The sequence below is a fragment of the Podospora anserina genome, chromosome 7, assembly GCF_000226545.1.
Source record: "Podospora anserina S mat+ genomic DNA chromosome 7, supercontig 1".
Classification (NCBI taxonomy): domain Eukaryota; kingdom Fungi; phylum Ascomycota; class Sordariomycetes; order Sordariales; family Podosporaceae; genus Podospora; species Podospora anserina.
In genome coordinates, this window is record NW_001914854.1 from 1,622,126 (window position 1) to 1,648,639 (window position 26,514).

The 26,514-nt window shown below is 53.0% G+C and overlaps 9 protein-coding genes across 9 annotated transcripts; 7 read left to right on the plus strand and 2 right to left on the minus strand.

Moving 5' to 3' along the window:
• Window positions 1-521: 521 nt before the first annotated feature.
• PODANS_7_6520 (uncharacterized protein) lies at window positions 522-1,271 on the minus strand (the record flags this gene model as incomplete). Its single annotated transcript, XM_001907973.1, has 2 exons — window positions 522-1,028; window positions 1,092-1,271. 2 exons carry the CDS (start codon window positions 1,269-1,271, stop codon window positions 522-524), a joined length of 687 nt encoding a protein of 228 aa, XP_001908008.1.
• Window positions 1,272-2,029: 758 nt separating this feature from the next.
• PODANS_7_6530 (uncharacterized protein) lies at window positions 2,030-3,598 on the plus strand (the record flags this gene model as incomplete). The annotated part of the gene is made up of 1 exon (XM_001907974.1): window positions 2,030-3,598. A coding segment is annotated over one exon (1,569 nt), but the record flags the coding sequence as incomplete, so codon positions are not given.
• Window positions 3,599-4,084: 486 nt separating this feature from the next.
• PODANS_7_6540 (uncharacterized protein) lies at window positions 4,085-6,547 on the plus strand (the record flags this gene model as incomplete). The annotated part of the gene is made up of 7 exons (XM_001907975.1): window positions 4,085-4,204; window positions 4,336-5,023; window positions 5,077-5,151; window positions 5,202-5,328; window positions 5,387-5,620; window positions 5,679-5,906; window positions 5,965-6,547. The coding sequence occupies 7 exons, from the start codon at window positions 4,085-4,087 to the stop codon at window positions 6,545-6,547; spliced, it is 2,055 nt and encodes a 684-aa protein (XP_001908010.1).
• A 262-nt stretch (window positions 6,548-6,809) lies between these two features.
• On the plus strand, window positions 6,810-7,832 carry PODANS_7_6550 (uncharacterized protein; the record flags this gene model as incomplete). The annotated part of the gene is made up of 1 exon (XM_001907976.1): window positions 6,810-7,832. One exon carries the CDS (start codon window positions 6,810-6,812, stop codon window positions 7,830-7,832), a length of 1,023 nt encoding a protein of 340 aa, XP_001908011.1.
• PODANS_7_6560 (uncharacterized protein) lies at window positions 7,717-9,102 on the minus strand (the record flags this gene model as incomplete). The annotated part of the gene is made up of 4 exons (XM_001907977.1): window positions 7,717-8,078; window positions 8,136-8,184; window positions 8,241-9,008; window positions 9,073-9,102. The coding sequence occupies 4 exons, from the start codon at window positions 9,100-9,102 to the stop codon at window positions 7,717-7,719; spliced, it is 1,209 nt and encodes a 402-aa protein (XP_001908012.1).
• Window positions 9,103-11,284: 2,182 nt separating this feature from the next.
• PODANS_7_6570 (uncharacterized protein) lies at window positions 11,285-12,724 on the plus strand (the record flags this gene model as incomplete). Its single annotated transcript, XM_001907978.1, has 5 exons — window positions 11,285-11,414; window positions 11,557-12,275; window positions 12,338-12,427; window positions 12,508-12,627; window positions 12,704-12,724. 5 exons carry the CDS (start codon window positions 11,285-11,287, stop codon window positions 12,722-12,724), a joined length of 1,080 nt encoding a protein of 359 aa, XP_001908013.1.
• Window positions 12,725-17,406: 4,682 nt separating this feature from the next.
• On the plus strand, window positions 17,407-18,325 carry PODANS_7_6580 (uncharacterized protein; the record flags this gene model as incomplete). The annotated part of the gene is made up of 2 exons (XM_001907979.1): window positions 17,407-18,021; window positions 18,077-18,325. Coding segments are annotated over 2 exons (864 nt in total), but the record flags the coding sequence as incomplete, so codon positions are not given.
• A 2,040-nt stretch (window positions 18,326-20,365) lies between these two features.
• On the plus strand, window positions 20,366-23,071 carry PODANS_7_6590 (uncharacterized protein; the record flags this gene model as incomplete). The annotated part of the gene is made up of 1 exon (XM_001907980.1): window positions 20,366-23,071. One exon carries the CDS (start codon window positions 20,366-20,368, stop codon window positions 23,069-23,071), a length of 2,706 nt encoding a protein of 901 aa, XP_001908015.1.
• A 1,537-nt stretch (window positions 23,072-24,608) lies between these two features.
• On the plus strand, window positions 24,609-25,428 carry PODANS_7_6600 (uncharacterized protein; the record flags this gene model as incomplete). Its single annotated transcript, XM_001907981.1, has 2 exons — window positions 24,609-25,074; window positions 25,133-25,428. The coding sequence occupies 2 exons, from the start codon at window positions 24,609-24,611 to the stop codon at window positions 25,426-25,428; spliced, it is 762 nt and encodes a 253-aa protein (XP_001908016.1).
• Window positions 25,429-26,514: the final 1,086 nt, after the last annotated feature.

Below are 26,514 nucleotides of genomic sequence, written 5' to 3' on the forward strand. Positions count from 1 at the left end.
AACCAGACGAATAGTGGTCCCGAGGCGGGATACTGATGAGGGGGAGATTTGAAATATTGGGGGGGGGGTGGTGGGGGGGGGGTGGTTTATCCAACATCAGGGGCGGCGTGGCTGGCTTATCTCGAGAGCGTTTGAAGCAACTTTGGAAGTCTTTTTATTCAGCATTTTGGGAGGCGTTAATGTGTCTTTTCATGCTCTCGAGCCATGGAAGCAGGGCGTTAGAGGTTCTGGCATTTTCAGGGTTCAACAAAGCGGGAAGCGAACCGAACATTTTCCTTTGCATGGGGACTTGGGGGCTTTTTCACATTTAATGTATGTAGAGCATCAACACAGACATTTGCATGGGAGAGAGAGGGTGGGGAAATAAACAACATTTGATCATTATCCATTTCATTCATTTGTGTTTAGTTTTGCAGCATGCCTTCCTTCTATCCACCTCTTTTCTCTCTTTGATCTTTCTCTCTCCAGTAATTATCCAACCACGATGTTCAAAGCTGTCCCAAAGCATAAGGCTCATACTACTACTTCCCGATGGTCAAGAACAACCTATCCCCCACGTCTCCCATGCCTGGTTTGAGCATGCCACGTTCGGTGAGCTCGGCATCCAACCCGGCAAGCCAGATCTCTGTCCCCTCTGGCCATTCGTTCGCCGCTAGTTCGACGCCTGGCTTGGCTCCTAGGATGGATAGGACGAGAATACGCTTTGTACCCCATTCCTTTAGGGTCTGGATCGCGGCTGCGGAAGTCCCGCCGGTGGCGATGACGGGGTCGAGGACGATGGTGAGGTCGGGGGTTTTTTCGGAGGAGGAGGAGGAGGAGAGGTGGTTGGGGAGGTTGTTGTAGTATTCTACCGGTAGGAGGGTGGAGGGTTCACGGAAGAGGCCGAGGTGGTGGATTGGTGGGGGATGGGGTAAGAGGGAAGAGAGGGGGTCGACCATGGACAGGCCGGAGCGGAGGATTGGGACGAGGGAGATGGTTGAGGGGGAGAGGTGGGTTGTTGGGTAGGTGAAGCCTAGGGGGGTTGTGTCCTGGTGGTCGGGTGATGGTTAGTTAGGGTATGGGGAAAGGGGAAACGGGAGGGGAGGGCGTACTGTTGGGCCTGGGGAGCTGGTGAGGGCGCTGGCGAGGGCTTCGGTGCCGAGGATTAGGGTTATTTCGTTGATGAGGGTTTTGACGTCGCGGGCGGTGGTGGAGGTGGAGCGGAGTTGGGAGAGTTTGGCTTGGAGGCAGGGGTGGGTGGAAATGTGGACGTTGGGGGGGAGGGAGGACATCGTGATGATGGTGATGGTGGTGGTGGTGTGGTTGGGTTGGACAAGCAGAGTACACGACAACACAGAAGACGGACTCGAGATTATGGGATTAGAAAACAGAAGATCTTTTTGTTTGGAAGAATGAGGAGAAGATAGCTGACCGCGGATCCGGGACTGGAACGGGCAGGTGTCTGGTTTAACTACCTGGTATATCTTAGGTCTGATGCAAACGGCGGTCCGTCTTCCCACACACGCCGGGCCGGGAATTGGATACCAAGGGTTCCTTTTTCATGCTACGTAAAGCGAGAGGGTCGTGCCCGAGCTTGATTCGCTGTTTTCTGTATGCCTGGTGAGGTATGCCAACATGGCTTACTACCCCGTCCGCGCCTCCGAGACAAGAGATGGCAAGCTGTTGGGCAACATGGAAAGGCCCAGCGAATCGGGTACTGGCCTGTGACGACTTTGGCTCCGAGCTGCGATAGCGGTGTCTCTGTCACGGACAGTTGTCGGCTTGGAAGCTAGACCTTGAACGGGCTCTGTACCTGCCTCGTGACAGATGATCGGTGTGAGAACCGGGCGCCGGCGGGAGTCCAGGGAAGGAATGGCGGGGCAGCTCAGGCAGCTCCCGCATCCAAGGATGCCGATATGATAACAGCTGCCGATAGCACTAGCGGGGGTACTTCTTGGAAGGCGGCCGTTTCCGAATCCGGAGTTTTCCTGGCATCTGATTGCACCTTCTCATCTTGAAATTCATTGCAAAAAAAAAAAAAATCGACTGAACCACGTTCCGCACCAAAGGTGACACGCCATGGTTCGAAACACTTGACTCAGAGAGAGACTTGTGGTCGCGGGGAGTTAGATCCCGGTGGACCAGTACAAGGTCACGTCACACAATGACATCGCAACCAGCAGATAGGGTCGCCTACAATCATGACTTAACTCCTGTCGAAGATGCAGGCATTGAGGGCCGCTTTCAACAACTCCCTGGGTCTTCACGCCCACTACAGACACCTCACACCAAGTCCTCTTATTCACAAGAAGCTAGGGTTGCTCGACGCGCCTCAGCAGCATCCCGCGCCGAGTATGACGTCCCGGATACATATGAAAATTTGGGAGAGACAGCCAACATCCCACCTGTTCAGAACCCGGACGAGGAATTAGTTCATCGATACGAGACACTCGAGCAAGAAAGAGCCAGAGAACAAAGCTATGCTCGCGACCGCCGACGCCAGGATGAGGATCCTGCAACAAGGGCAGCAGTACAAGCAGGAGAAAAAGCCGAAGCAGCAAGCTACCCTGTGTCCAAAACAGAAACTCAAATCTACACCCTTTCCCACTTGATATTTTTCTCCATCTTTGGGACACTGGCCAGGCTTGGGCTCCAGGCGATCACCATCTATTCCGGAACACCCATCATCTTCACCTCTGTCTGGCCCAACTTTGCTGGCAGCGTGGTTATGGGTTTCCTGGCCGAAGATAGGATGCTATTCCGGCAAGAATGGGGCAGTTCCTCATCAAACGGAGCCGATACCGAACGTGGCAGTGTGTCAGTTGACTCGGAGGGCGCGAGAAAAGCGCACCTTGCCATCAAGAAGACTATTCCGCTGTACATTGGTCTCGCCACGGGTTTCTGTGGATCCTTTACGTCTTTCTCTGCCTTTATGAGAGACGTATTTCTTGCGCTCTCAAACGATTTACCTGCGACCAATGCCCCCAGCAGGAGCGGAGGCCATACTTTTCTCGCATTTATCGCCATCCCTCTGATCACCATTTCCATGTCTCTGGCGGGCCTCTTCTTTGGAGCACACATGGCTATTTTTCTCGAGCCATATACGCCATCGCTGCCTTTTCTCTTTACTAGTAAAATTCTGGACCGTTTAATTGTTCTGCTCGGCTGGGGTTGCTGGCTAGGAGCGATCATAATGTCTATTTTCCCGCCGCATGACAGTTGGCGAGGCACAGCCACCTTTGCGCTGGTATTCGCGCCATTGGGTTGCCTCCTCCGGTTCTATATCTCGCTGCGGCTCAACAGTCGTGCGCCTAGTTTCCCCTTGGGGACGTTTGCTGTTAACATATTTGGGACGGCTGTACTGGGAATGTCATGGGACCTGGCTCATCTGCCGGTAGGGGGAGTCATCGGGTGTCAGGTGCTGCAAGGAATACAGGACGGATTCTGTGGGTGCTTGACGACTGTCTCGACATGGGTTGCGGAGCTGGCATTACTAGGGAGGAGACATGCGTATATATATGGCGCGGGAAGTGTAGGTACGGGACTGGTGATGCTGGTGGCCATAATGGGAGGTTTGAGATGGGGTGATGGTTGGAATCCGCTGGTCTGTACACATTAGAATATGTGTGGTGCTGTATCATATAGAAACAGTCTGCCAAGGTGTCTGTTCGTAGACGTGGTGGTGACAACCCCTGAATGGCCCCTGAGCAAGGATCATGGCATACGGAACCCTAACCCCAGATATCTGTTGCCCCTCCTTCACTTGTGTCTCAGCTCGTCGCCTCTCGACCCCGCAGCGCCACAGTGAGAGCAAGAGTCATCCAGACCACGGGAGCAACCAGCTCCGAAGCTGAAGCCTCATAAGTAAGAAGAGCAAACCCGGAGTAGAGGGTCAAAGTCAGCACAATCGCAACAGCGCCTTTCGTCCTACAACACCGTCCGAAGTTTTCCCGGTTCTGGACATAGGGACCGTGACTCACCCCACTCTCTTCACGCCAGAGACAGAGACCTGCAGGTCCCAGACGGCAGCCCAAAATCAACCCCTCTATCAACTCAAGTCGATTCACACGACCCCTCGATAATACCCCGAGACCACACAGACAAAATGGCTGCCCCACGAAAACCAACGCTCCCCGTTCCCGGCAAGGAGAACATTCTCATCACGAGTGCCCTGCCCTATGTGAACAACGTTCCGCATCTCGGCAACATCATTGGCAGTGTTTTGGTAATGAATTTTCTCTCCCATCAGGTGTTTCAAAACCTGGCTCTCACGGCCGTTCTCGCCCTGCGAGTCAGGCTCATATATTGTTGATGAAGACTTTCTACCCCCAGCCACTAACACCATCACCCATCTAGTCGGCCGACGTCTTTGCTCGCTTCTGCAGGGCTAGAGGTCTGCCAACCATCTACATTTGCGGTTCCGACGAGTACGGCACCGCAACAGAGACAAAGGCGCTTTCGGAGGGTGTGGATCCCGCGACTCTTTGCGCCAAGTATCACGCGATTCACAAGGAGATCTACGACTGGTTCCGGATCGACTTTGACACCTTTGGTCGCACGCCCACAGATGAGCACACTGAAATCGTGCAGTCTGTCTTCAAGCACTTGTGGAACAATGGCTACATTGAGCAGCGCGAGACCACTCAGGCATACTGCCCCGAGCACGAGTCCTTCCTGGCTGATCGTTATGTAGAGGGAGAGTGCTCTCTGTGCCATGACAAGGGTGCTCGTGGTGACCAGTGCGATGCCTGCGGTAACTTGCTCGACCCTATGGAGCCCGATCTTGATGCTTCTGGCAACCAGGAGACCAAGGCTACCGGGTGGCTTATCAACCCCAAGTGCAAGCTTGACGGCACGACTCCTATCAAGCGTCAGACCAAACATCTTTACCTTCGGTTAGATGCCCTTCAGGGAGAGATTGAGACGTGGATTGCTTCGGCCAAGAAGGACTGGAGTGCCAACTGTACCTCGATTACCTATTCATGGCTCGACCAAGGCCTCAAGCCTCGCGGCATCACTCGTGATCTCAAGTGGGGTGTACCAAGTATGTCGAGAGCTAAGATATCATGAAAACAAGATGCTAACAGTTTCTTCTAGTTCCCACTGGTCTCGACGGTCTTTCTGAGGAGGACTTTGCCAAGAAGGTGTTTTATGTGTGGTTTGACGCCTGCAGTATGTCTCTTCTGTTGAAGACAACATGTTTGAAATACTGACCCGACTAGTCGGTTATCCATCAATTACCAAGACATTTACCGATGCTGGGAACCCGAGCGGCACCAACTGGGAGAAGTGGTGGAAGAACCCTGAGGAGGTGTCTCTCTACCAATTCATGGGCAAGGACAACGTGCCGTGAGTTCTGTTGCTTTGCAAAACTGTAAGCACCTGTGAGCTAACATTTGAACTCTAGCTTCCACACCATCATCTGGCCTGCGTCGCAGATCGGCTCCAAGGAAAACTGGACCAAGGTCAAGACCTTGTCCACCACCGAATACTTGAACTATGAGGGCGGCAAGTTCAGCAAGTCCAAGGGTGTTGGTGTCTTTGGTAACAATGCTCGGGATACTGGTATTGATCCTGATATCTGGAGATTCTACCTTCTCTCCAGACGCCCGGAGACCAGTGATTCAGAGTTCAAGTGGGAGTAAGTTCTATGAAATCCCAAGTTTTGATTGTTTGGCCTGAAGCTGACGTTTTCAAAGGGAATTTGTTGACGTCAACAACAACGACCTTCTCAAGAACCTCGGCAACCTTTGCCAGCGTGTCATCAAGTTCACTCAGGCCAAGATGGGCAGCGTGGTTCCCGACTTTGACCTTTCCAAGTTCCCTGCTCTCCAGCAGCACAAGGATGAAGTTAACAAGCTTCTCCATGAGTACAACACTACTCTCAGGGGCCTCAAGCTTAGACACGGTCTCTCGGTCATCATGGCGTATGTTCTCCTCTGTAGAGCATGATGTTTGGATTTCATTCTAACATTCGGTGACTAGTATCTCTGGTCTTGGTAACAAGCTTCTTCAAGACAACAAGCTCGGCAACCAGCTCATTGCTGAGGAGCCTGAGCGCTGCAATGCAGTCATCGGTATCGCTCTGAACCACATTCACCTCCTTGCCAACGTATTGGCTCCTTATATGCCCGGCAAATCCCAGGCTATCCTCAAGCAGCTTGGTTTCGACGGCGAGGGCCAGACCGCCAGCATCCTCGATGTCTGGGAGGCTGATGCTATCAAGCCCGGCCACAAGCTTGGCGAGCCCGAGCTGTTGTTTGCTACCATCCCAGCGGCCAAGATTGAGGAGTGGCGCGATGCTTTCGGTGGTGAGGAGCTTCGGAAGATCAAGGAGGCCGAGGCTAAGAAGGCTGCCGAGAAGAAGCTCGCGAGGGAGAAGGAGAAGGAGAAGAAGAAACTCAAGAAGGAGAAGGAGAGAGCCGAGAAGGAGGCTGCTGCTGCCGCCGCCGCCGCCGCCGCTTCTGGTCAGGCTGCTGCTCCCATTGCTGCTGGGGAAACCACAACGCTGCCACTTCGTCCTGCGCCTGCAAAGGCCACAGTGGAGGAGCCTGCACCAAAGAACTGAGTGACTGATAATGGATATGGATAATGACCGGGACGATAAAAAGGCGTGTTAGATAGATTTCTTGGTAGCGATCCCGCCGGTTATGATGTACGGTTTTCTGTACCAACCTTGACATGTCCAATGTGATGATGTACGACTCTAACCCTAACCCAAACTCTTTATCTGAGTGAATTCACTTGACAGAAATATACATCATCACCTTCCATGGCCACCAAAATTACACCAAAATATCATCAGATCCCACCAACAAACAAACAAGAAAATGCCACCACCATTAGAAAAGGACAACACACCGGTCTCGAAGCCAAACCCACCACCAGACTACTTCCCCACCCCGCTGCCTCAATCCATCCGTTCCGACATCCTCACCTGGCGCTTCCCCAGGCCGTTCCACCAGCTCACCTTGACCGGCCGCTCCCGCGCAGCATGGCACACCTCGTTTGTGATTCCCGAGCTGAATCTTCTTCTCGATGCTGGGCTGGTGGTGGGGGCTCACCGACCTAAACATGTCTTTCTCACTCATGGACATTCCGACCACTGCCTGCTCACCCCTGCCTTCTTGAGGGCCGACCCCCCTCACACCCCGCCGTTGCTGTACTGCCCGGAGGAGATGGCCAGGCCGCTGGAGCAGTTCCTGCAGGGGAGCCAGCTGTTGAACAAGGGGTTTACTGGGTTTGGGGAGGGCGAGGGGGAGTGCAGGTTGGGGAGGTTGGGGAGGTACACCATCACGACGATGAAGCCGGGGGAGGAGACGGGGTTGAGGTATGTGAAGGGGCAGAGGTGGAAGGCCACGGCTGTGAGGTGTGACCATACTGTGGCCAGTATTGGTTACGTCTTTTCCACCACGACGAGCAAGCTGAAACCTGAGTACCAGGGCTTGAAGGGGGAGGAGATCAAGAGGTTGAGGACGGAAGGGGTGGAGATCACGGGGGAGGTGGAGCAGCCTGTTTTTGCTTTCATGGGGGACACCACTGCTGCGGTGTATGAGGAGGGAGGGGAGATGGATGGGTTTTTGAAACGGGGGGTCAGGGTTGTGATTACGGAGTGCAGTTTTTTGAGGGAGAGCCGGGAGCATAGGGAGCAGGCGGATAAGACGAAGCACACCATGTGGAGTGATTTGGAAAGGGTGGTGAGGAGGTGGCCTGGGGTGGTTTGGGTGGTGATGCATTTTAGTTTGAGGTATGAGGAGGGGGATGTGGTGAGTTTTTTTGGGGAGATGGAGGAGAGGCCGGGGAACTTGGTGGTTTGGGCTGACGGGGGGGTTGGGATGGGGGAGGGGAGGTAGAAGGGTGCACATAGACATAGATTGAGGGGGCTGCTAGGTTTAGAATGGAGTAGTTGATGGGTGCAGTGTTTCCTACTTGGTCCACATTATCTTTCGAAGCCTCTCCTTTTCTTCCTCGCCGCCAAAGATGACGTCGATGCCTTTTCGGGCGAGGTTGCATATCTCCCGACGGCCCAGGCCAAAGTGTTTGGCCACCAGGGCGTATTCGTTGGACAGTGGGCTGCCAAAGACGCCCACGTCGTCGGTCTATCCATGTTGTCTGTCAGCGGTTCAATCTCCAGCTCTTTTTGTTCCAAGACTTACACTTAAAACAACAACCACCTCCTCCACCTTCCACCACTCCCCAAAGTGACTATTCTCCCCGTCAGCATCTCGTCTCCTCTCTCTTTCTCTCTCAAAGAAAACTCACTGCCCCTCAAACCCCCCACGAACCATACCAGCATGAACATTACAACTCAGACACAACTCCAACCCCACCCCCCTCCTCTCCCTCACTTTCTGCTTAACCCCCTCGCCCAAATGAATCACATGCCCCAACCTCTCCGGCCCCCAGCCCAGCAGCAAGTCCAACTCCTCCTCCGTCCCAGAAACCTCGGCCTCGGCAAAATGAAGCGTGACCTTCAACCCTTCCTTTCGCGCCTGTCGGAACACGGGCGTGAAAGATCTGAGGTTGTCAACCACAGCGGGATCCCCACACAGATCGATCCCCACCACGCCCCTCCCCTTAAACTGCCTGCAGAGCTCTAGCACCTCCTCCGCTTGGGCAAGGGTGTTCCTCCGGTCGACTGAGAGGATCAGCTTTGTCCGGAGGGTGCACCCTTCCCCGGCCTCGAATTCGGCGATGCAGCCGAGGATGGTCTGGACGTAGAGGTGCTTGGTGATGTTGGCGGAAGGGATGGCGCGGGGTGTGGTGCGGAGTTCGAGGTAGACGACGCCGTCGGACTGGAAGTCGCGGAGGACGGAGAGGGTGGAGTGGCGGAGGGAGGGGAGGTCGGAGATGAGGGTGTAGATGTAGGAGGTGAAGAGAGGGAAGAAGGTTTGGAGGTCGTAGTCGTGTTTGCCTGGGGGCATTTCGACCAGGGGGTCGGGGAGGGAGGAGGAGGAGGAGGATGGCTTTTGGGACCAGATTTCGTGGAGGGTTTGGCGGGAGATGGAGCCGGAGAGGTGGGCGTGGAGCTGGGGTTTGTTTGTTAGTGGATGGTTGGGAATGATGGGGTTGATTGGGGGGGGGGGGGGCTACCTCTATTTTGGGGAGGGAGATGAAGTCCATCTTGTGAGAGTTTGGGGGGGAGGGGTGTTGTAGAAGTCACTCAGGCTGCTCAAAGTTGGATATGGGGCAGGCTGTGCTGTCGAAGAGGGTGAGGTGCTTTTGAACGTCAGGCATTAATTGGGTTGATTGATGATTCTGTTGAGCAGTGCCACTATATTATGCGTGCATTATTACCTAGGTTGCTGCCCACGGCGTGGTAGGTGAAGTTATCACGAGTTCAACATCGAGGTCGGTGCCAAGCCAGGTACACAATGATCAGCAGCAGCGCCTCCGCTCTCAGCGGCCCCGTACGGATCCCGGGTGGTGCCGAGTGGGTGGTGATTCCGTGACGGGTGCCACATTTGGAGGAATGCCGATCTATCTAGAACATTATGCAGCTTTATGTGCCAACTGCCAGCCGGCACTTTCTTGACATTTTACAAAAGTTCCCTTGTACACTGCAGCATGTCGAAAGAGTTCAAAAGGACCGAGGGAAGAAATCGAAGAGCACCCGGTAATGACTCGCCAAGAGATACCAACAAGACCAGACAGCGTTGGTAGGCCGAGTGAGGTGATGCATCATGGGCATATCGAGAAGTGGCAGTGGCAGAAAAGTTATTTGACCGAGAAAGGCAGGCTGGGAGAAGCCCGGATGTTGCAATCCCCATTCCCCACGGCAGATGTTAAACCGCGTGCGCCACGACTTTGCATTGGGGATGGCCAGGGTAGATTATCAAGCAACCAGAAAAAGCCCCTTTTCCATCGTCCATGCGCGGGTTGGGTGACTCGGGCGCTCGGAGGAGAGGGACAGTTATCCTGTCGATTGACTTGATTGGCGTGGAGTTGGGGGCACAGCATTATCTGGGTGGGTTAGGAACAAAACTCACTGTGTTCCAGATGATCGTATCTCTATCTGTAGAAAATTGAAATTCAAGATAGAGAGAAAAGAGGACCTTACAAGCAGATTGGAAATGGCCCGTGCACAGCTAATGTCCGGGCTGCAGGAGAAAGCCCAAGTCGGTGCATGGGCCCCACCAGGACAGAGCTCCCCTTCTCCTTGTCGCTCGTTCGATCCCGCAGCTTAGGTTCCTCCACCCAGTCCACCTTTAATTCAAAGCCTGCAGTTCGCGCCGGGTGATCGAGAGAGAGAGAACTACCGACCGGCACTGGCATTGCTACGGATACAGAGATATTGTTCTTTGTAAATACCGTTCCGGCCGGATGCCTGGTGTTGTTGCTGCTGCTGCTGCTGCTGCTCTGCCGTGCATGTCGCTTCCAAAAGCTCCCGCAGATTACATTGCAAGATACCACTGGCTGCTGCTGCCGCTGCACTGGGCGGACACTGGACCCGAATGCACCTCGCTTGGCTCCGTGGTCAAAAGACTCCAAAATACCTACGGAGTAGTATGCCAAAATCTACCTGCAATACCTAGACTCCTGGCCAATGATAGAAGCAGTGTCTGATTACAACTGATATCCATTTCTATCATCAGCCTTCAACAACGTCCGTGGCCAGTGCGGTCTGCAGTGCAGTCAGCAGTGCAGTCAGTTCCAGCACCACGGCGCTGTGCAAGGGTGTCGATTCACCCACCACTGCCCCCCTTCCCAATCCAGACACGACTAGGTTGCGCTGGGTAATAATCGCAAAACTGGCCGGTCACCCTCCCGTCCGCCAGCCAGCCGAGAGCTGCCCTTCTTCTTTTTTTCTTCCTCTCTCTCCTTTTCCTGCCCCCGACCTCCATTGTTGACCAAACTTGACAATTTTGTATTCTCTGGAAGGGAATCTCGCGAATTGCAACCCCAGTGTTGCGATCGGTAGTCTTGTCTTGTCTTGTCTTGTCTTGTCTGCTCTGCTCTGCTCTGCTCTGCTCTGCTCTGCTCTGCTTGGGCCTCCCTTCTTGCTCGCCTCCCCCCCCCCTCTCTCTCCACTTGCTTTCCGATAGTCATTTCATTCAGCACCGTCGGGCCCTTGCCTAGCTGTTTTACTGGCCCGGCACACCCACCCCTGGAGCTCGCATTCTTCCCCAAGAGAACTCCTGCATCCATTCAACCACACCCTAACCTCCAAACTAGCACCTGCTGTCTCAATCCTGCCGACATCGACAATCGTCGTCGACTGCCACCACCCGCGCGCGCCCATTCGTCAATCGGCCCCCCGCCCCATTGCAGAGACGATTGACCACCACCGCAAAGCACCGCAGAGATGGATCCAGGCCGACCGAACGATGTATCGCCCGAGGCGATGCAGGCACGCATCCAGCAGGCGCGTCGCGAGGCTGAGACTCTCAAGGACAGAATCAAGAGAAAGAAGGAGGAGCTGGCCGACACGACGCGTGAGTAAATGAATGACATTTTGTTCATCCGTCGCCCATTGATTGCCGACTGTGTTCCCCGACACCGTCGCCGCCATCGCCGCGTCCCCCTTTGTGCGATTGAATGAACTGCTGCTTACGCCATCATGTTTGCCATCTCTAGTCCGCGCCGTCGCCGCCCAGGCCCACGAGCAGATCCCAAAGAACCAGCTGATGAGGACGAAGAGGACACTGAAGGGCCATCTCGCAAAGATCTATGCGATGCACTGGTCGACCGACCGAAGACACCTCGTTTCTGCTTCACAAGACGGCAAGCTCATCATCTGGGACGCCTACACAACAAACAAGGTGCACGCCATCCCCCTCCGATCATCATGGGTCATGACCTGCGCCTACGCCCCGAGCGGCAACTACGTCGCCTGCGGTGGTCTCGACAACATCTGCTCCATCTACAACCTCAACCAGAGCCGTGACGGGCCCACGCGCGTCGCCAGGGAACTGTCGGGCCACGCCGGCTATCTTTCCTGCTGCCGTTTCATCAACGACCGGAGCATCCTCACCTCGTCGGGCGACATGACTTGCATGAAGTGGGACATCGAGACGGGCACAAAGGTGGTCGAATTCGCCGACCACTTGGGAGATGTCATGAGCATCAGCTTGAACCCAACAAACCAAAACACTTTCATCTCGGGTGCCTGCGACGCCTTCGCTAAGCTTTGGGATATCCGCGCCGGCAAGGCCGTGCAGACGTTTGCCGGTCACGAGTCCGACATCAACGCCATCCAGTTTTTCCCCGACGGCCACTCTTTTGTAACAGGTTCCGATGATGCCACCTGCCGATTATTCGACATCCGTGCCGACAGGGAATTGAACTTTTATGGGGTGAGCAGCGAACCCTGTCTTGTCTGAATTTGCAACTTATCAATACTAATGTGGCTTGATAGTCCGAGTCGATCCTGTGCGGTATCACCTCGGTGGCCACCTCTGTATCTGGCAGGCTGCTGTTTGCTGGTTATGATGATTTCGAGTGCAAGGTAGGACAGACCGAAAAAGAAAAAGAAGAAAAAATTCCCCTGCGTGCGCAAAGTTTGTGAGGCTAACCGTCGGTAATAAGGTTTGGGATGTTACCCGGGGTGAAAAGGTTGGCTCTCTCGTAGGCCACGAAAACCGTGTCAGCTGCTTGGGAGTTTCCAACGACGGTATAAGTTTGTGCACCGGTTCATGGGACGCTTTCGTAAGACCTCACCTCTTCCGATCTTCCGGATCTGTGACACCATGTCTTTTCAACAAAATACTAACAACCGCAACAGCTCAAGGTTTGGGCCTACTAGAAGCCCAACCGTGTGATGCCGATAAACGAACTGTCCTCCCATATGGATACCCGACCCCCGCCACTGAGCCGCCTAAAAGAAGAGAGGATTAATCGAGTGCCCCTATTATGTTGTTCCTAATTCAATCTGTCGACACACGCCCTTTTTTTAATCACACCGATCCGGCGTGGACTGCACAGGACGAAGTCACGATATTACCCCCCCTGCGCTTTTCATTTTTCTTTTGGCCACACAACGACACAATAACAACAACAACAACAACAACAACAACAACTCGCCCTCGCTCACTCACACACATATACATACACAACACGAAAGTCTCGGTTGTCCACCTATTCTAGTGTGTTTTGGGTGGTATAAACTGGGTTTCTTCTCACTTAACTGGCTCCTGGCTTTTATGTTTTATTGCGGTGCGGGGGTTAAATGTTTGTTTTATTGCAAAAAAAGATCTTTTTTTTTGGCTCTTGACGAAACTAACTTGAGGGCCCGAGGGACAGGATTGTATAGGTAGGGAGGGAGGGGAGATAGGAAGGGAACGGGGTTGGGGTAGTGGTGGTGTTAGAGAACGAAGGAAGGAAGGGGGAGAAGTTGAGAGTGGTGGTGTTTGGGATGGGTTATGGTGTGGGGGAAAAAGAAGAACTTTTTGTCGTTGGTGGGAGGGGGGGAATCCCCAAGGGTGTTCTTTTCCTGATTATCTTTTTATTTTTCTTATTTTTGTTGGTCTTTTTTTATCTTACAACTTACTGTGTCCCCTTTCTTCTACAACTTTGCTAACTAACCACACTTAACACACATTACCACCACTTGATATTTTTTTTCTCTTGCACCATAGTTCTTGGCGGGGTTTGTTCTTTTTTTTTTTTGTAAACTTTTTTGTTTTGTTTGAGTTTTGTATGGGGAGGATTGGGGAGGGCGGGAGGAGGGAGGAGGGCGTGGAGAGGAAACGTGGTGGGCGCGGAATGGGTGGGATTGTAGTAGATCAATGGATGTTTTAAACTAATGATGGGTTGATGCGTATGAAGTTGTGTGTGCTGATGCTTACATTCGGGAAAGCACTGTGGTTGTCTTTTTTGCTCTGGCGTAAACGTTCTGGAAACCTGGTGGGTAAGTACTACGAACATTTTCGCCATAAAAGTGCAGTCTGATGGGGAGGAGCAGAGATACTAGTTCAACAACACTCCCAGGACGTCGTTCTAGATGAGAGAGACGAAAAGGAGAGAGTTGATGTTGGCGAGATCCTGTGAGCATGGACAACAAACCACAAAACAAACGGAGTAAAGGAAGAAAAAGCAAAAGAGGGACGAGTGTTTGATCGGCAACAACCTGCCCTGTGTTTTATAGCACCATCCCACTGTTTTGTCGAGTATGCCTAGGTATGAAAGGTGGTGAATGCTGGACTGATACGGTCCCCTCCACCAGGATAATAATGAGGAGATAGCAATGAGACAAAAACTGAATCTCTTGGAGGATTATGGCTTCCGACGGGGGGTATCGTTGGATATCTACGTACCTTGCTTATTAAGCTCGTTTTCCCCTGCTGGGTCCAATACCTAGCTAGATGCATAAAGCCCTGAGATTTCAGTCATTTCTGGTAGAGGATTTATCTACTTGTTATTTTCAGTATTTCTTTTCTGGCAACAGGAGACTGTGTGTTGGGGTCTATGTCTTGGCGTTGTGCTTCAACGGATCTCTAGCTTTATGCTCAATCCACGACGCTTTCGAGATATTGAGCGCCTTTCCAGGTCGTTCAACATCTCCTGGGGACGTATTAGCTCTCTTGTCATAAATACTCGAACAATGCGTACCGTAGCCACCTAGGTACCTAGGTACCCTGGTATGGTTATCAATTATCTACTTGCTTTGCGGTACCACCATTCTTGACCAAATTGTAGTTGAGTACTCGACTCGGGAGATCCCAGCCTCGCTCTGCGTAAACACTGGGCTTGTCAATGCAGAAGGTAAACGAAGCCCACGAGATATGCCTATGGCTCGTTGTATGGTAGTAATAAGCTGGCCATCGATTTTGTCGTGGTGTTTTAATGTCGTGCTTTCACCAGCTTGAGGCGCTATTGAATATAGAACTAGCTTGTAACCATCTTTGGGAAGTTAGACCGAGGTGCCTGCATAGATCTGACCAAGCTCGTACGAATGTTTGCTGGGAATATTGAAATGATGGTACGGGGCCTTGAGGTGCTGGGGCAAGATGGGCATTAGGACAAGACCGTGACCTCATATTATTTGGCGATGTGGAAGTCTTTTATGGGATATAATGACTTTGTGATGAGAAGATTGCCAACTACATGAGATTGTTTACTCTCAGTGCTTACACATGAGAGTGGAAACTAAGGCATGGAAGAATACTTGGTCTTAATGCGGTCTTATTAGAGGCGATGTACTTTTGCGAAATAACTGCCACTGGCTTGGAAGCTTCAGCATAGGGTGTGCAGTTCCTGGTCAGCCGTTATCAGGGTGTCCCAGCCTAGGAATAGATCCCTTCCAAGACACGGCGTTCACCGATGGCAAACTTGATTCAAACAGCTCAAGAACCTGATCGTTCTTGCGAGCTGGCTGATGTCATGTGGGGGCATGTCTATCCTTCATGCCTTGATGTTCTTCCGCGACGAAGATCCTGCCCGAGGTCCATGGAGATAGGTATCTGACGCCCGCCCAACTGTTTGAGATAGACTCAAGGAAACGATACTGTAGATCGGCGCTTTACAGTCCCTATTGTCATGATGCGGGTGGTTTGGGTATGACTAACACGGACTCCGAGAACGAACCGTGTTAAGTTGTCCCGTTCTTGAGATTTTCAGGATCATGCACTACATATACCACAAGAAGCCTGAGCGTCGGGACTCGACAGACATCTACCAACCTTCTCGCCGTGTCCGGCCTGTGCGCTGAGCACATTCATCCGTAGGACCGCAGAATCCAATAACTCCTTTTAGATACAGGGAAGGTGACATGATCCTTATGCAGGTACTATCGAGACGTGCTTAGGCCCGGTGCGAAACCATACGGGCGGTGACGCTCAGGGCCACGGCATCGGTGGTCTCGGAGGCTTCACGTCTCGAAATGGAAGGCTTCTGGAAGGAAGGAAAAAATCAGACAGGGTGGAAACACGCTAAACCTGATTTCTGGATAAACCCCACTCTCCTGCATCGTGCGGACTGGGGTCTGGGGAAACAAGGGCAAGCAAAAAAAGTGAAACACAGCATGAAACGTGTGCGATGGAGATCTGGCCAGGAACAGGACGTTGATCTGATTTTTGCCGGCTACCGATGGCGAAGAGTTCGTACTCGGCGCCGAGATCTTGCCTCGTATGAGATCATTCATTCGGCTGATGAGGAAGCAAACTGTTGGGCAGTGAGTAGTAGTGTTATAGTGAACATGACGTTTGATTTGGTTGTTCGGAGGAACCATAGAGCCTTGAACAGTGTTCTTCCGTGTTTGATGTATTGTATGGAGCACAGGAGGAGGATTCAGGATCCTCGCCCTCGGGTTCTCCTTGAGGGAGTGTGGAAATAATATGCATGAAGCTCAGCCTCAGCAATGCAGAAATTCCCACAGATCGGAAATCTTTGAATGCCGTCGAAATCCCTGGAATCCTCGGCATGGGGTCGCACGTTCTGGCCCTACACACTAACCTCCACGAGGGTGGTTTGTTCTGCCGAAAGATGCTGCGCTTTGCTCCCCAAACCCCCTCAATTCAAGTCACTAGCAATGTGCTTCTCACCGACTCGTTACTTGTAGGCGAGGCCGGTACGTTCTCCATATCGCCAATGTTCGATTGGCCGCTTGAAACAGGAACCAGGAGGGCTGAAGATGCTTGAACTCTTACCATATAATAGCGATTATCTAAGATTATCTAACAGCTCCATCTCGCTCAGAATCAGAACTCACAAACAATTGTTGTTGGCCCTTGGCCGTTCAACATTCAGCGTCGTGCCCCTCCAAGCCTCTCTCACGCCACGTTTGTAAAATTCCGCGCCGTCAAGCAAATCTCCCGTGGGAAGAGACTGAGAGGCTGGAATGAGGTGTAGCTGAATCCTCGAAATCCTTTTTCGTCCTTTCTCGTTGGGCTGTCAATCCCTGTCGACCACGCGACGAGTGCAGGGCGCGAAGCCCGTGCAGCCCCTGCCTCAACCCCTTGCCGATCCCACTTGTGAGGTGGTTCCCACTTCCAGCAACCGCTGATGTTTGCCCAGCCTTTGAGCATCTTTCCCTTCTCCCGTCGCCTTCTGGAACTCTCGCTGCCTGCTTTTTCTGACACGGCGCACCCTCTCACCTCCACTCCAGCGACCGATCCCACGCTCGGCATCCATTGCCTCCCATCCTGACGTTGCATTCGGCCGCCGCGTGGTTTGATACCCAAAAACTATCGTCTGCAACCGGCTATTCTCCCCCAGCGAACTGGCCTTCCCATCACACGACCCTGTTTTTCGCCCATAGCATTCAAGAACACAGTCACACAAACTTCCCGTGCCGTGATAGGATATTCGATTAGCGACACCGCGGCCCCTGTCGAATACCGGACTCGCCGTACACAGCAGCCGCCTGCCCTACCTGTCAACACGCAGTCCTTCCCGCTCCCCTGAAACCTGGCCGTCATTGCTCAGGCTGTCCCGAATATTAATTCACCACACCCCGCGCTCACACGTCCTTCGCTCCCCCCCTTCTAGCCCACCATGTCGAACCCTACACCGGCCCAAGAAGAATTCGCTGCCTTTCTCGACAAGAATAGCCGTGATTCACTGGACGGAATACACCCCGAAGACAGAGCGAGTGCTGCTAGAGAGGCAGCTGACCACAGCGAAGACGAGGAGGAACTGTATCGCGCGCAGAAAATCGACGAAGCCATGAGGATGCCTACTATGGACTCTCGCACAGCGTTGCGCCTCCCACCAACGTCGTTCGACGACGGCCATTCTACTGGTGTGAAGGGTGTGATTGCCGACGCAAGATCATACGAGAATGCGCGGCAACGGACCTGGAAGGATAAGGCGCGCGCTGTTCGCCGAAGTGTCTTTGGTCTCGAAGGAGGCAGGCACAGCGGGACCGACAGCGACGCAAGCGGAGCTGAGGACGCCGATGAGGAAGAGTTCTTGAACCGCTGGCGGGAAAGCAGAAAGAGAGAGCTGGAGGAGGAGAGCAGGAATCCTGTGCGGAACAGGAGGACAAGCCCAAGCGTCAGGATGTATGGCCGTTTCGAGGAGGTTGATGCTCTTGGCTATCTGGACTCGATAGAAAAGGTTGGGAGGGAAACAGTTGTTGTGGTGTTTGTCTATGACCATCAGGTTTGTTTGAACCGTCGTCGTGCTGGATAAAAGCTTGTGCTAACTCAATAACCAGAGCGAAGTATCAGCGGCAATCGAATCAGCCCTCGTCCCCCTCGTCTCAACACATCCCACTGTTCGGTTTGTCAAAGTACACTACGAGGAAATCGAATTCGACAACGCCGGTGTACCGGCGGTGTTGGCCTACCGCAACCAAGGCGACCTTTTTGCGAACCTGACTGGCATACTGGAGTTGATCCCAGATGAGGATGACTTCGACACGGATGCCCTCAAGAGGATCTTTACCAAGCACAACATTTTGTGATTGCGTCGGGGCAGGTTTTCTTTTGTATGGTTTCCAGTTCGGTGTTGACACTGGGTCACGGTTTGCATGTTCATGTCTGGGTCACTTGGAAAATCCAAGTCAGGGAAAGGGTTGAGAGGCTTTTATTTTCACTTGGTGGCTGGGGCCACCTCAGAGGCGCGCCCGTCTTTTACTCTTACTGGTTTACACATGACGGTCATGTTGGGAAGATGCGAGATATTATGAGATGACTACCAAAGATACCACGACCTCGAGGCTCCCCTTCAGGGTCGATCTTTTGCAAAATGATGGAATGGCATTTTTCAGTTTGGGTTAAACTTCTTGCATTAGTCTCTTGGTCTCTCTGTATTTGAGCTGCTGTATTACTAGGAAGCGGGAGCGCCAGCAGGTCTCGCTGTGTGCAAGCGGATAGGCGCAGTCAGGTTGTATCACATATTGAAACTGAGGAACATCATCACCTTCACCATTGGCCTCCACCACTACAACCCCGCATCGGTACTGTACTGTGATTCCCCTCATTGCCATCTAACGTGATGCCAAGGTGTGATGTGGGGATGGGAGATTGATGTTGATAACGATGACGGTGGAGCGCTCGGTTTGAACTGATATGACGGCAGGGAGCAATCAACCGCGTTCATGAAAGTCGTGCCCGAGCATTGAAGTCGACGGAAAGGAGTGATGATTCATCTCCACTGAGTGATTTGTTGCCTGTGGCGTCAAATTCGATATCTGGCGAGCCTGTGATCCGGACACGACGGTCTGGCTTGGGGTTGACCTCGAATTTAGCTTTGGTTGGGTGAGGATTCGGCCCCACTGTCTGCGGTCATAGTGGGGACAACCATCGTGGAGCTTCTATCCCGGAGGGGGTCGTGTAAGTCGGTAGTTCAAAGAGCGAGAATGCATCTCTTGGTAGGAATTTTGATTGCAGACTCGTTGTAAACAGTGGACCTTGAAGAGACAAACAGAGCTCTCAATAAAATTTGCCGCCTCATGGTGAGAATTTGGAGCCTTGGACATGTCCAGCACCCCGACATGCTCCCCGTACCTTATTCCCTGAGCTTGGTCAAACCCCGCAATGAGCTAACAGCTTGATGAGGGGCAGGCCGCGTCTTGTGATAGCCAGCGGCACCTCAACTTATAGGTAGGCTCCAACCCAGAGCAGTCTCGGGACAGACGAATTATGCAGCCCGAGGTGTAGGCACAGCTTATCTTCTCCTCATCTACCCATCCATTCTGGGCTATCCCACTCTGTCCCACGTTGTCGAGAGACCTGCGTTTGCTCTCCTCCACTCTCCCACTTCATCACCTGCCTCCTTCCATACCACTCTCTCTCTCTCTCTCACTCTCTGCTTCCCCCATCTAACAACAGCCGAATGCGACTTGTTGCTTTCCACTGGCGACCCGGACCAACACGCCCTGACTAGTCGTGTCGTGCTGTCCGTTTTCATTCGACTTCATTGTCGTCCTGACAGCTGCCACCAGGTCCCCCCGGAGCTCATTCACAGGCTGACACGACTTGCCTCCTTCCCCACCTCGCAGCCCAGTGTAAGGCAGCTCTGGCCCGGGGCGCAGGCAGAAACCCAAACTGCGAACCGCAACAAAGTCTGGCTTTTTAGTGCCCCCAAGGAACCTTGAAAGAGCAAGGTGAAAGGAAACCGCAGTGTTGAATCAAAAGTTAGTTTAATTCACGCGTCTGAGTTTTGGGACGTCAAGTGGCCTTTTTCTTTCACGCCCGGCCCAGTTTCAGTCACCCACTCTCCGCCGTCTTCCGAGTGCTTCCTTGCCTGCCCTATTACTCTGCTTCACTTTCCTTCCTTCCGCATTGGACGCTCCCCCACCTTGAGCCTCGCCTCCCATACCCTGCCTGCCTGCCCCTCCCTCACTACACATCACCAACACTTACTTCAACTTCAACTTTTGGTCGGCTCTCAGTTTGCCTTCCTCGCTTGTTTTGTTTGCCTCGACTGTCCCCGCCAGCAGTCTCGGGTTCGGACGTCGGGTTATGACATTACCTGTGCAGGCTGACACACATCGTTCATGATGGAACAGCAGACCATCAAATTCCCCCCATTTAACCCCGCCGTTGGCACCGAGACCAGAGACAACACTCGACCTATCTTCAACACTTGCAGTTCTACGCCAGACGACGACCTCACACCATCGTCGCCGGCTCTTCGGTTCCCCAAACCTCAAGGCAGTCAAGATCTTGCCAACTGGATTTCCAGAAGCTCGCCCGACATCATGAAGGCAACCGCTTTAGAGCCGACCAATCTGGCCGACTCGGCCTATGAGATAATCAACCCCGCCGACACCACCGATTCCGAGAGCCAAGATGGCCGCTTGACCGAATCCACAAGCTCTCTCTGCGCTGGCCGGTCTGACGACGTCCATAGCTTGGGCGGCTCGGACCACCATTATACGAGCGAGTCCGATGGTGAAGTGGAGGAGGAAGAAGATGTTGACGATGAAGAAGACGACGAGGAGGTCGGTAATTCTTCACATGCTTCCTCGATCAGGTATACGGATGAGGCGCTGGGGAACCCTTCTACACAGCTCCCCGCATCCGCACTGGAGTGTGGCTTGTCCTCTGAGGGGTCTGGTGTTGTCGTGCGGGCAATCGAGTTTCAGGAGGACGATGGTGACGAGCCTCTGATGCTCGAGAAGATCTCGGCGAAGCATGCCGTGCGGGAGTATAATGAGGACGACTCGGCCTCTCTGGCAGCTCAACTAGATTTGTCGCAACACCCCAAGCGCCTTGTGGCCACTATTCGTCAGACTATGTCCCAGGCTCACCTTTCGACCAAGAAACCCCTTCGTGTCCTCTACGTGGGCCGACCTGAGGCTCAACGGGCTATCGTGCTCAAGACTTGCAATGCTATTTGGGCCTCCCCCAGTACCAGCGATGAGGATCAGGATCACAGCAACCAAGACAGGGAAGGAGTCTACAATATTGTCCCCATTTCGTCTTTCGGTTCCTCACCCGAGCTTGATCTCATGCATGCCTCGCCGTGTCAAATCAAAGTTGAGCACTGCACATCAGCTGAAGAGGTCATCTACGAGGGATCCTCGTTCCCCTCAGACACAGTGTACACCATTACCGTGGAGCACGACAAGGTATACACGTCCATATCCTCGCCTGGCGGCAATGCCATCCAGCCTAGATACATTCTGCCACACATTGCCTTCTTTTATTGCAGCCAGAAAGACGACGCCGAGGCGGAGCGGACAAGAGACGCTGCTTGGAACTTCTTGAGGCGCCACCGCGTCCCGTCCATTTTTATCTCGGAAGCGCAGGAGTTTGCCAAGTGCAACACGGGCAGTTGGAATGATTATGTGAACGAGCATGCTATCCATCTTTGCTTGGAGTCTCGAGACCCCGACAGGCCACTGGCCCCCCTGCGCTTCCCCATTGACCTTGCATCATTCAACGATATCGACGCTCGCCAAATGAACCGCAACTTGGCCTATCTCACCGGACTGTCGGAGCCAGAGGAGGAATCGTTCATTGAAGTCGAGACACCCAAGAAGAAGAACATGCCCCGGCTACAGATTGTGGAGGCTCTTGATGCAGCCAGGGATAGCTGGGCAAAGTTCGTGGAGCGCGGTGGTCCTCAACGTCTTCTTCCTTTCCTCGTGCCCCTCTTTCTGGCTCTTTTCTCCCCCTACCTCATGTCACTTTTTGCTCGGGACCCATCGTCATCTGTCGCCCCATCCACACAAGTGCCACTTGCTGCCAACCTTGGCTCTACCCCAGTTTGCGCGGCTAGCCCCTTGTCGACAAAGAGCACTTCAGCTGGCGTGTTAACAACCACCAAGACAGTTGTCGTTAGCCTCACGGAGACCAGGACTGTCGAAATCAGTCAAGCAGCACCACTAACTAGTTCTTTCGCGTCTGCTCTCTCCTATGCTGGCCTCTTGTCTGACCGGTCACTGGCTCCCGCTCAACCGGAGCCGCAAAAGCAGGAGACAAAGAAGTCAGCTCCTGTCAAGAATATTGCGCTTTCCGCCAGCATTGCCGGTGCCAGCGAGATTTTGGTGGGTGTTCCTTCGAATCACAAGGCTCGCCGCCTACTGCCAAATGGCATCAACCTCAATGTGTGCCGCGGCGGTGTCTGTCTTGAGAAAGACATCAGCTCCGTGGACCAAGGCCTCCTCATCAAGCTTCAACCAAAGGATGCCTGGGGCGCGGTCAATGTGACCATCGTCTCCACTCGGAAGCCTAAGATCAATGAAACCTTTGAGGTTGATCTGGGGAAGACTGGTATGGCGGACGCATTTGGGGCGGGCTTGCACATGTTGCAGGACGTGATGAAGAAGGTGTCCTCCGGTGTGGATGGTGCGACATCCCAGGTGGGTGAGGGAGCCGTCGCCAATGCTTTTAAGCATGCTTTGGAGGCTGGCAAATCTGCTGGGAGCTGGGCAAAGGAGCAGCTTACTTGGTCAGCAGGACAGCTCCAGGAACATGCCGAGTTGTCTGTCCTCCAAGCTCAAATCCGGTCGAAGCTTCTCTGGCTCAAGGCGCAGGGGAAGATGGAGGAACACGATGCCTACCAGCGAAACGCAACTCGCTTTCTCAAGATGAGGCAGGACGAGCTGGCTAGGGTCCAGGCCTTTGAGAAGGGCGCGTCTGGTACGGAAGTCTGTGGCAAGTCATGGTTGCCTTTCAAGAGCCGTTGTCAGACGGCAGGTCACATGGCTAAGGACATCAGCCGGGGCAACGGGTGGATGAAGAAGATTATGCGTTGAATAATAATATGGGAGGTTATTTTGTTTTTGTGTTTTTATTTTTTTTGGCTTCGCGATGGGACCGGCTGGGGTTACAGGACGGTAAACGGAAAGGGAGGAACATTCGCCTACCACCGGGCATATCGATATGGCATGGGAAACCAGACAGCTGGCGGTGAAGGGTTATTCGGGACGGGCGTTTTGAGGCTGCGTTGGTTTTTGATTTGTAGTTGGTTTGGCTATGCTTATGGACTTCACACTGTGTTTTACTTTTGTCTTTTTTTTCTGTTTCTACGTGGCCAGAGAGATAATGGAAAGCCATGATGATGATATCAGACAGCTTGCTTGCTTTGGCAGCTCATAGACCAATGCGTTGTTGTTGTTGTTGTCTTATACCACACGTGAAAACGCAGTGTACTTGTAAGCTTTTGATTGTAAGATGGGTAGTGAAGTGCGTTGGGCATGGTGTCAGGCTGTTGATTGTGAACAGTTGACTGCAACTTTGATATGTTCTTTGATAGATGGATCAAATGCCGGATTCAGGGGCTGCCTCAGGGGCTGTCGTTGTTGGGCTGGAACTCGGAACTTGTGCCAAGAGGTATATCATGGCCCCACCCTTCACTGACGCACGGGCCTTCACCACGATGAAGCCTAACCTGCATTTTGAACCAAGCAATTGCTACCCAATCAGCAGGTGAAAGCCCCACCGTTGTGAGAGGGGGAGGGGCAACAATCATCATTTTTCGGTCGGGTTCCATCTTTCCCAACCCCACGCTTGCCTGCTGCCTCGCACTGCTGCTGTGACTGTGACTGACTGAACTGAGCCTGAAGAGAGAGCTGCTCCAGCGGTTGCTCTGCCTGTGCCTCCCCAAGCTAAATTTACTAAAAAACCTATCCACTTGTTTCCTTTCTGGACGGGCAACAGCCACCCACTTCTACCATTAACATCCTAAAAAGTCCACTCCAGCACCACCCCATCACATCACACCTCTCTCTCTCTCTCTCTCTCTCTCTCTCTCTCGCGCGCGCGTCTTGTGCAAAGCAGCTCGCGGATACCCAACATCTGGTACGTACACACATTTTCCATTGCCCCTCCTTTATTTTTGGTGTCGAAGGTCTTTGCCAGCATGAGAATGGGCCTTATCAACACGGCGGCATCGAGCGATCCAATGAATCTGGTGTTGCTTAGGGAAAATCGACCCCGCCTTGTTGCAAGATCGCGCGCGCCTTCGATGGATGGCGGGGGAGGGGAAAGCAACAACATGGGGAAGCATTTTTATGCTCTGCCCTCGGCAACCCTTGCGGTTACGATATCGAGTTGTCGACGTCGACGTCGGGTTACATTTTGGAATGGCTCTCCCAATATACTGCACTTCCGCTCATACGTGCCCGGCAAAGAACTTTCGCTCCGTGGCGGGGTCGTTCATCACAAATGTATCGATAAGCGCTGACGAGTATGCTGTGCTTTATCCAGATTATTAGCAGCTCTTTTTTTTCTTCTTTCCCTCCACATTTTTGTACCACGGTCAACTTCTACAAACCACCACAAACCGCAAAGATGTCTGCCCCCGAGAGCGAGACCAAGCCCGTCGAGGAGGTTGCCGCCCCTGCCGCTGAGGAGCAGAAGCCCGTCACCTCTTCGTCTGTTTTCTCCATGTTTGGCGGCGGTGCCAAGAAGGAAAAGAAGGAGGAGGAGGACCGCGGTGACAACTCTGGCAGTGCCAAGGCCCAGCGCGAGGCTGCGGCTGCTGCTGCCGCCGATGAGGACCAGGCCCCCGAGTCGGAGGATGTCCATTTCGAGCCAGTCATCCGCCTGACCGAGAAGGTCGAGGTCAAGACCAACGAGGAGTCGGAGGAGCAGGTGTTCAAGATGCGCGCCAAGCTGTTCAAGTATGTTGCTGAGACCCGCGAGTGGAAGGAGCGCGGGACTGGCGATGTCCGTCTGCTCAAGCACAAGGAGAATGGCAAGACCCGGTTGATCATGCGTCGTGATCAGACCCTCAAGGTTTGCGCCAACCACTACAGTATGTTTTCCCCCTGAAGGCTATGTCTGTTGATTTTGGAGACTCACATGTGATGTAGTTGTGCCCGAGATGAAGCTTTCCCCCAACGTTGGCTCTGACCGCAGCTGGGTGTGGAACGCCTCCGCCGATGTCAGCGAGGGCGAGCCCGAGGCTGTCACTCTTGCCATCCGCTTCGCCAACTCGGACAATGCCAACCAGTTCAAGGATGCCTTCATCAAGGCCCAGAAGGAGAACGAGGCCCTGAGACTGGCTGCTGAGACCGCTGCCGAGAAGACTGAGAAGACCAAGGAGGAGACTAAGGAGGAGGCCAAGGAGGAGGCCAAGGAGGAGGAGAAGAAGGAGGAGACTGCCTAAGCAAAAAAAGAAAAATTTCTTTTGACTGTTTATGGAAAATGAATGAGCTCAGGATTAAGTAAACAACCACATCAAGATCCCAAAACCACTACCCCCCAAGACTATTACCCCCGAGCGATGGAGTATGTGGAATATGGAGAAGAAGGAGGGCTGGATTACAATTGCGAATGTCATGGTATGGATTCTCCTCCGCCCCCCCCTCCCCCCCCTTTGGGCCTGGTGGAATACATCAGCCGTCCCTCAGCGAAGACGATGAGCCGCAAGATAGCTGTAGATAGAGGAATTACGTAGCATCAAGTTTTCTGTTCAACTCTTGTTTGGTTCCGTCTGATCTTTTGAATCTCCCAGCCTGGTCAGGCAGCAGAGCGGTCTTACGTGGCCGCTGATAGGCCTAGAGTCTCTATCTGGAGAAAGTGGAAGGAACGACTGCCTGAGGAGTTCCCGGCGACCAATCTCGGTGGTTTGGCTGATAGGTAAACAACAACGTGAGCACACAATAACGGCAACCAAAGACGACGGGGCAGGCGTTCACTTTATTTCAGCACTTGCTGGTGAATTTTCTTCTCTAAAGGAACTGATATTGTCCCGGTGTGTGTGAATTTATTCACTTTTTGACTTTTGACTTTTTCTTTTACTCGAGGTGGTGGTTTGCTTCTTTCGAGTTGAGTTTGTCCGACTGCGCCACAGCATATTCAGGAAAACGGTATTATCCGGTTAAACTTCGGATAACTTACTTTTGAGGAAATGGCTCCCGCCCGTCGCATCAGCCACAATGGTGGTGGCTCGGGCGCGGGAACTGCTGCTGGTAAGTGATTCACGCTTGGCGGAAGGTTGGGTGGGTTTCGTGTCGTTGGTTGCTTGCGCATCGAGAAGCGCGTTTCTGTTCCTTTCTTTTCTTTTTGACACAACGGTTGGGAATTGCTTCACTTTGGCGAGTTTTTAATTACGCCCTAACTGCACACACACGCGCGCGCGATTCCTAAACGACAGATACGCAAGAGAGGGAAGTTAGATTTACTGGTGAGGTATAGGAGCTTTGTTTCCTTTTGTTTGGATGGAGAGAGAGGGTGTTGGAGCTCGCGCTTG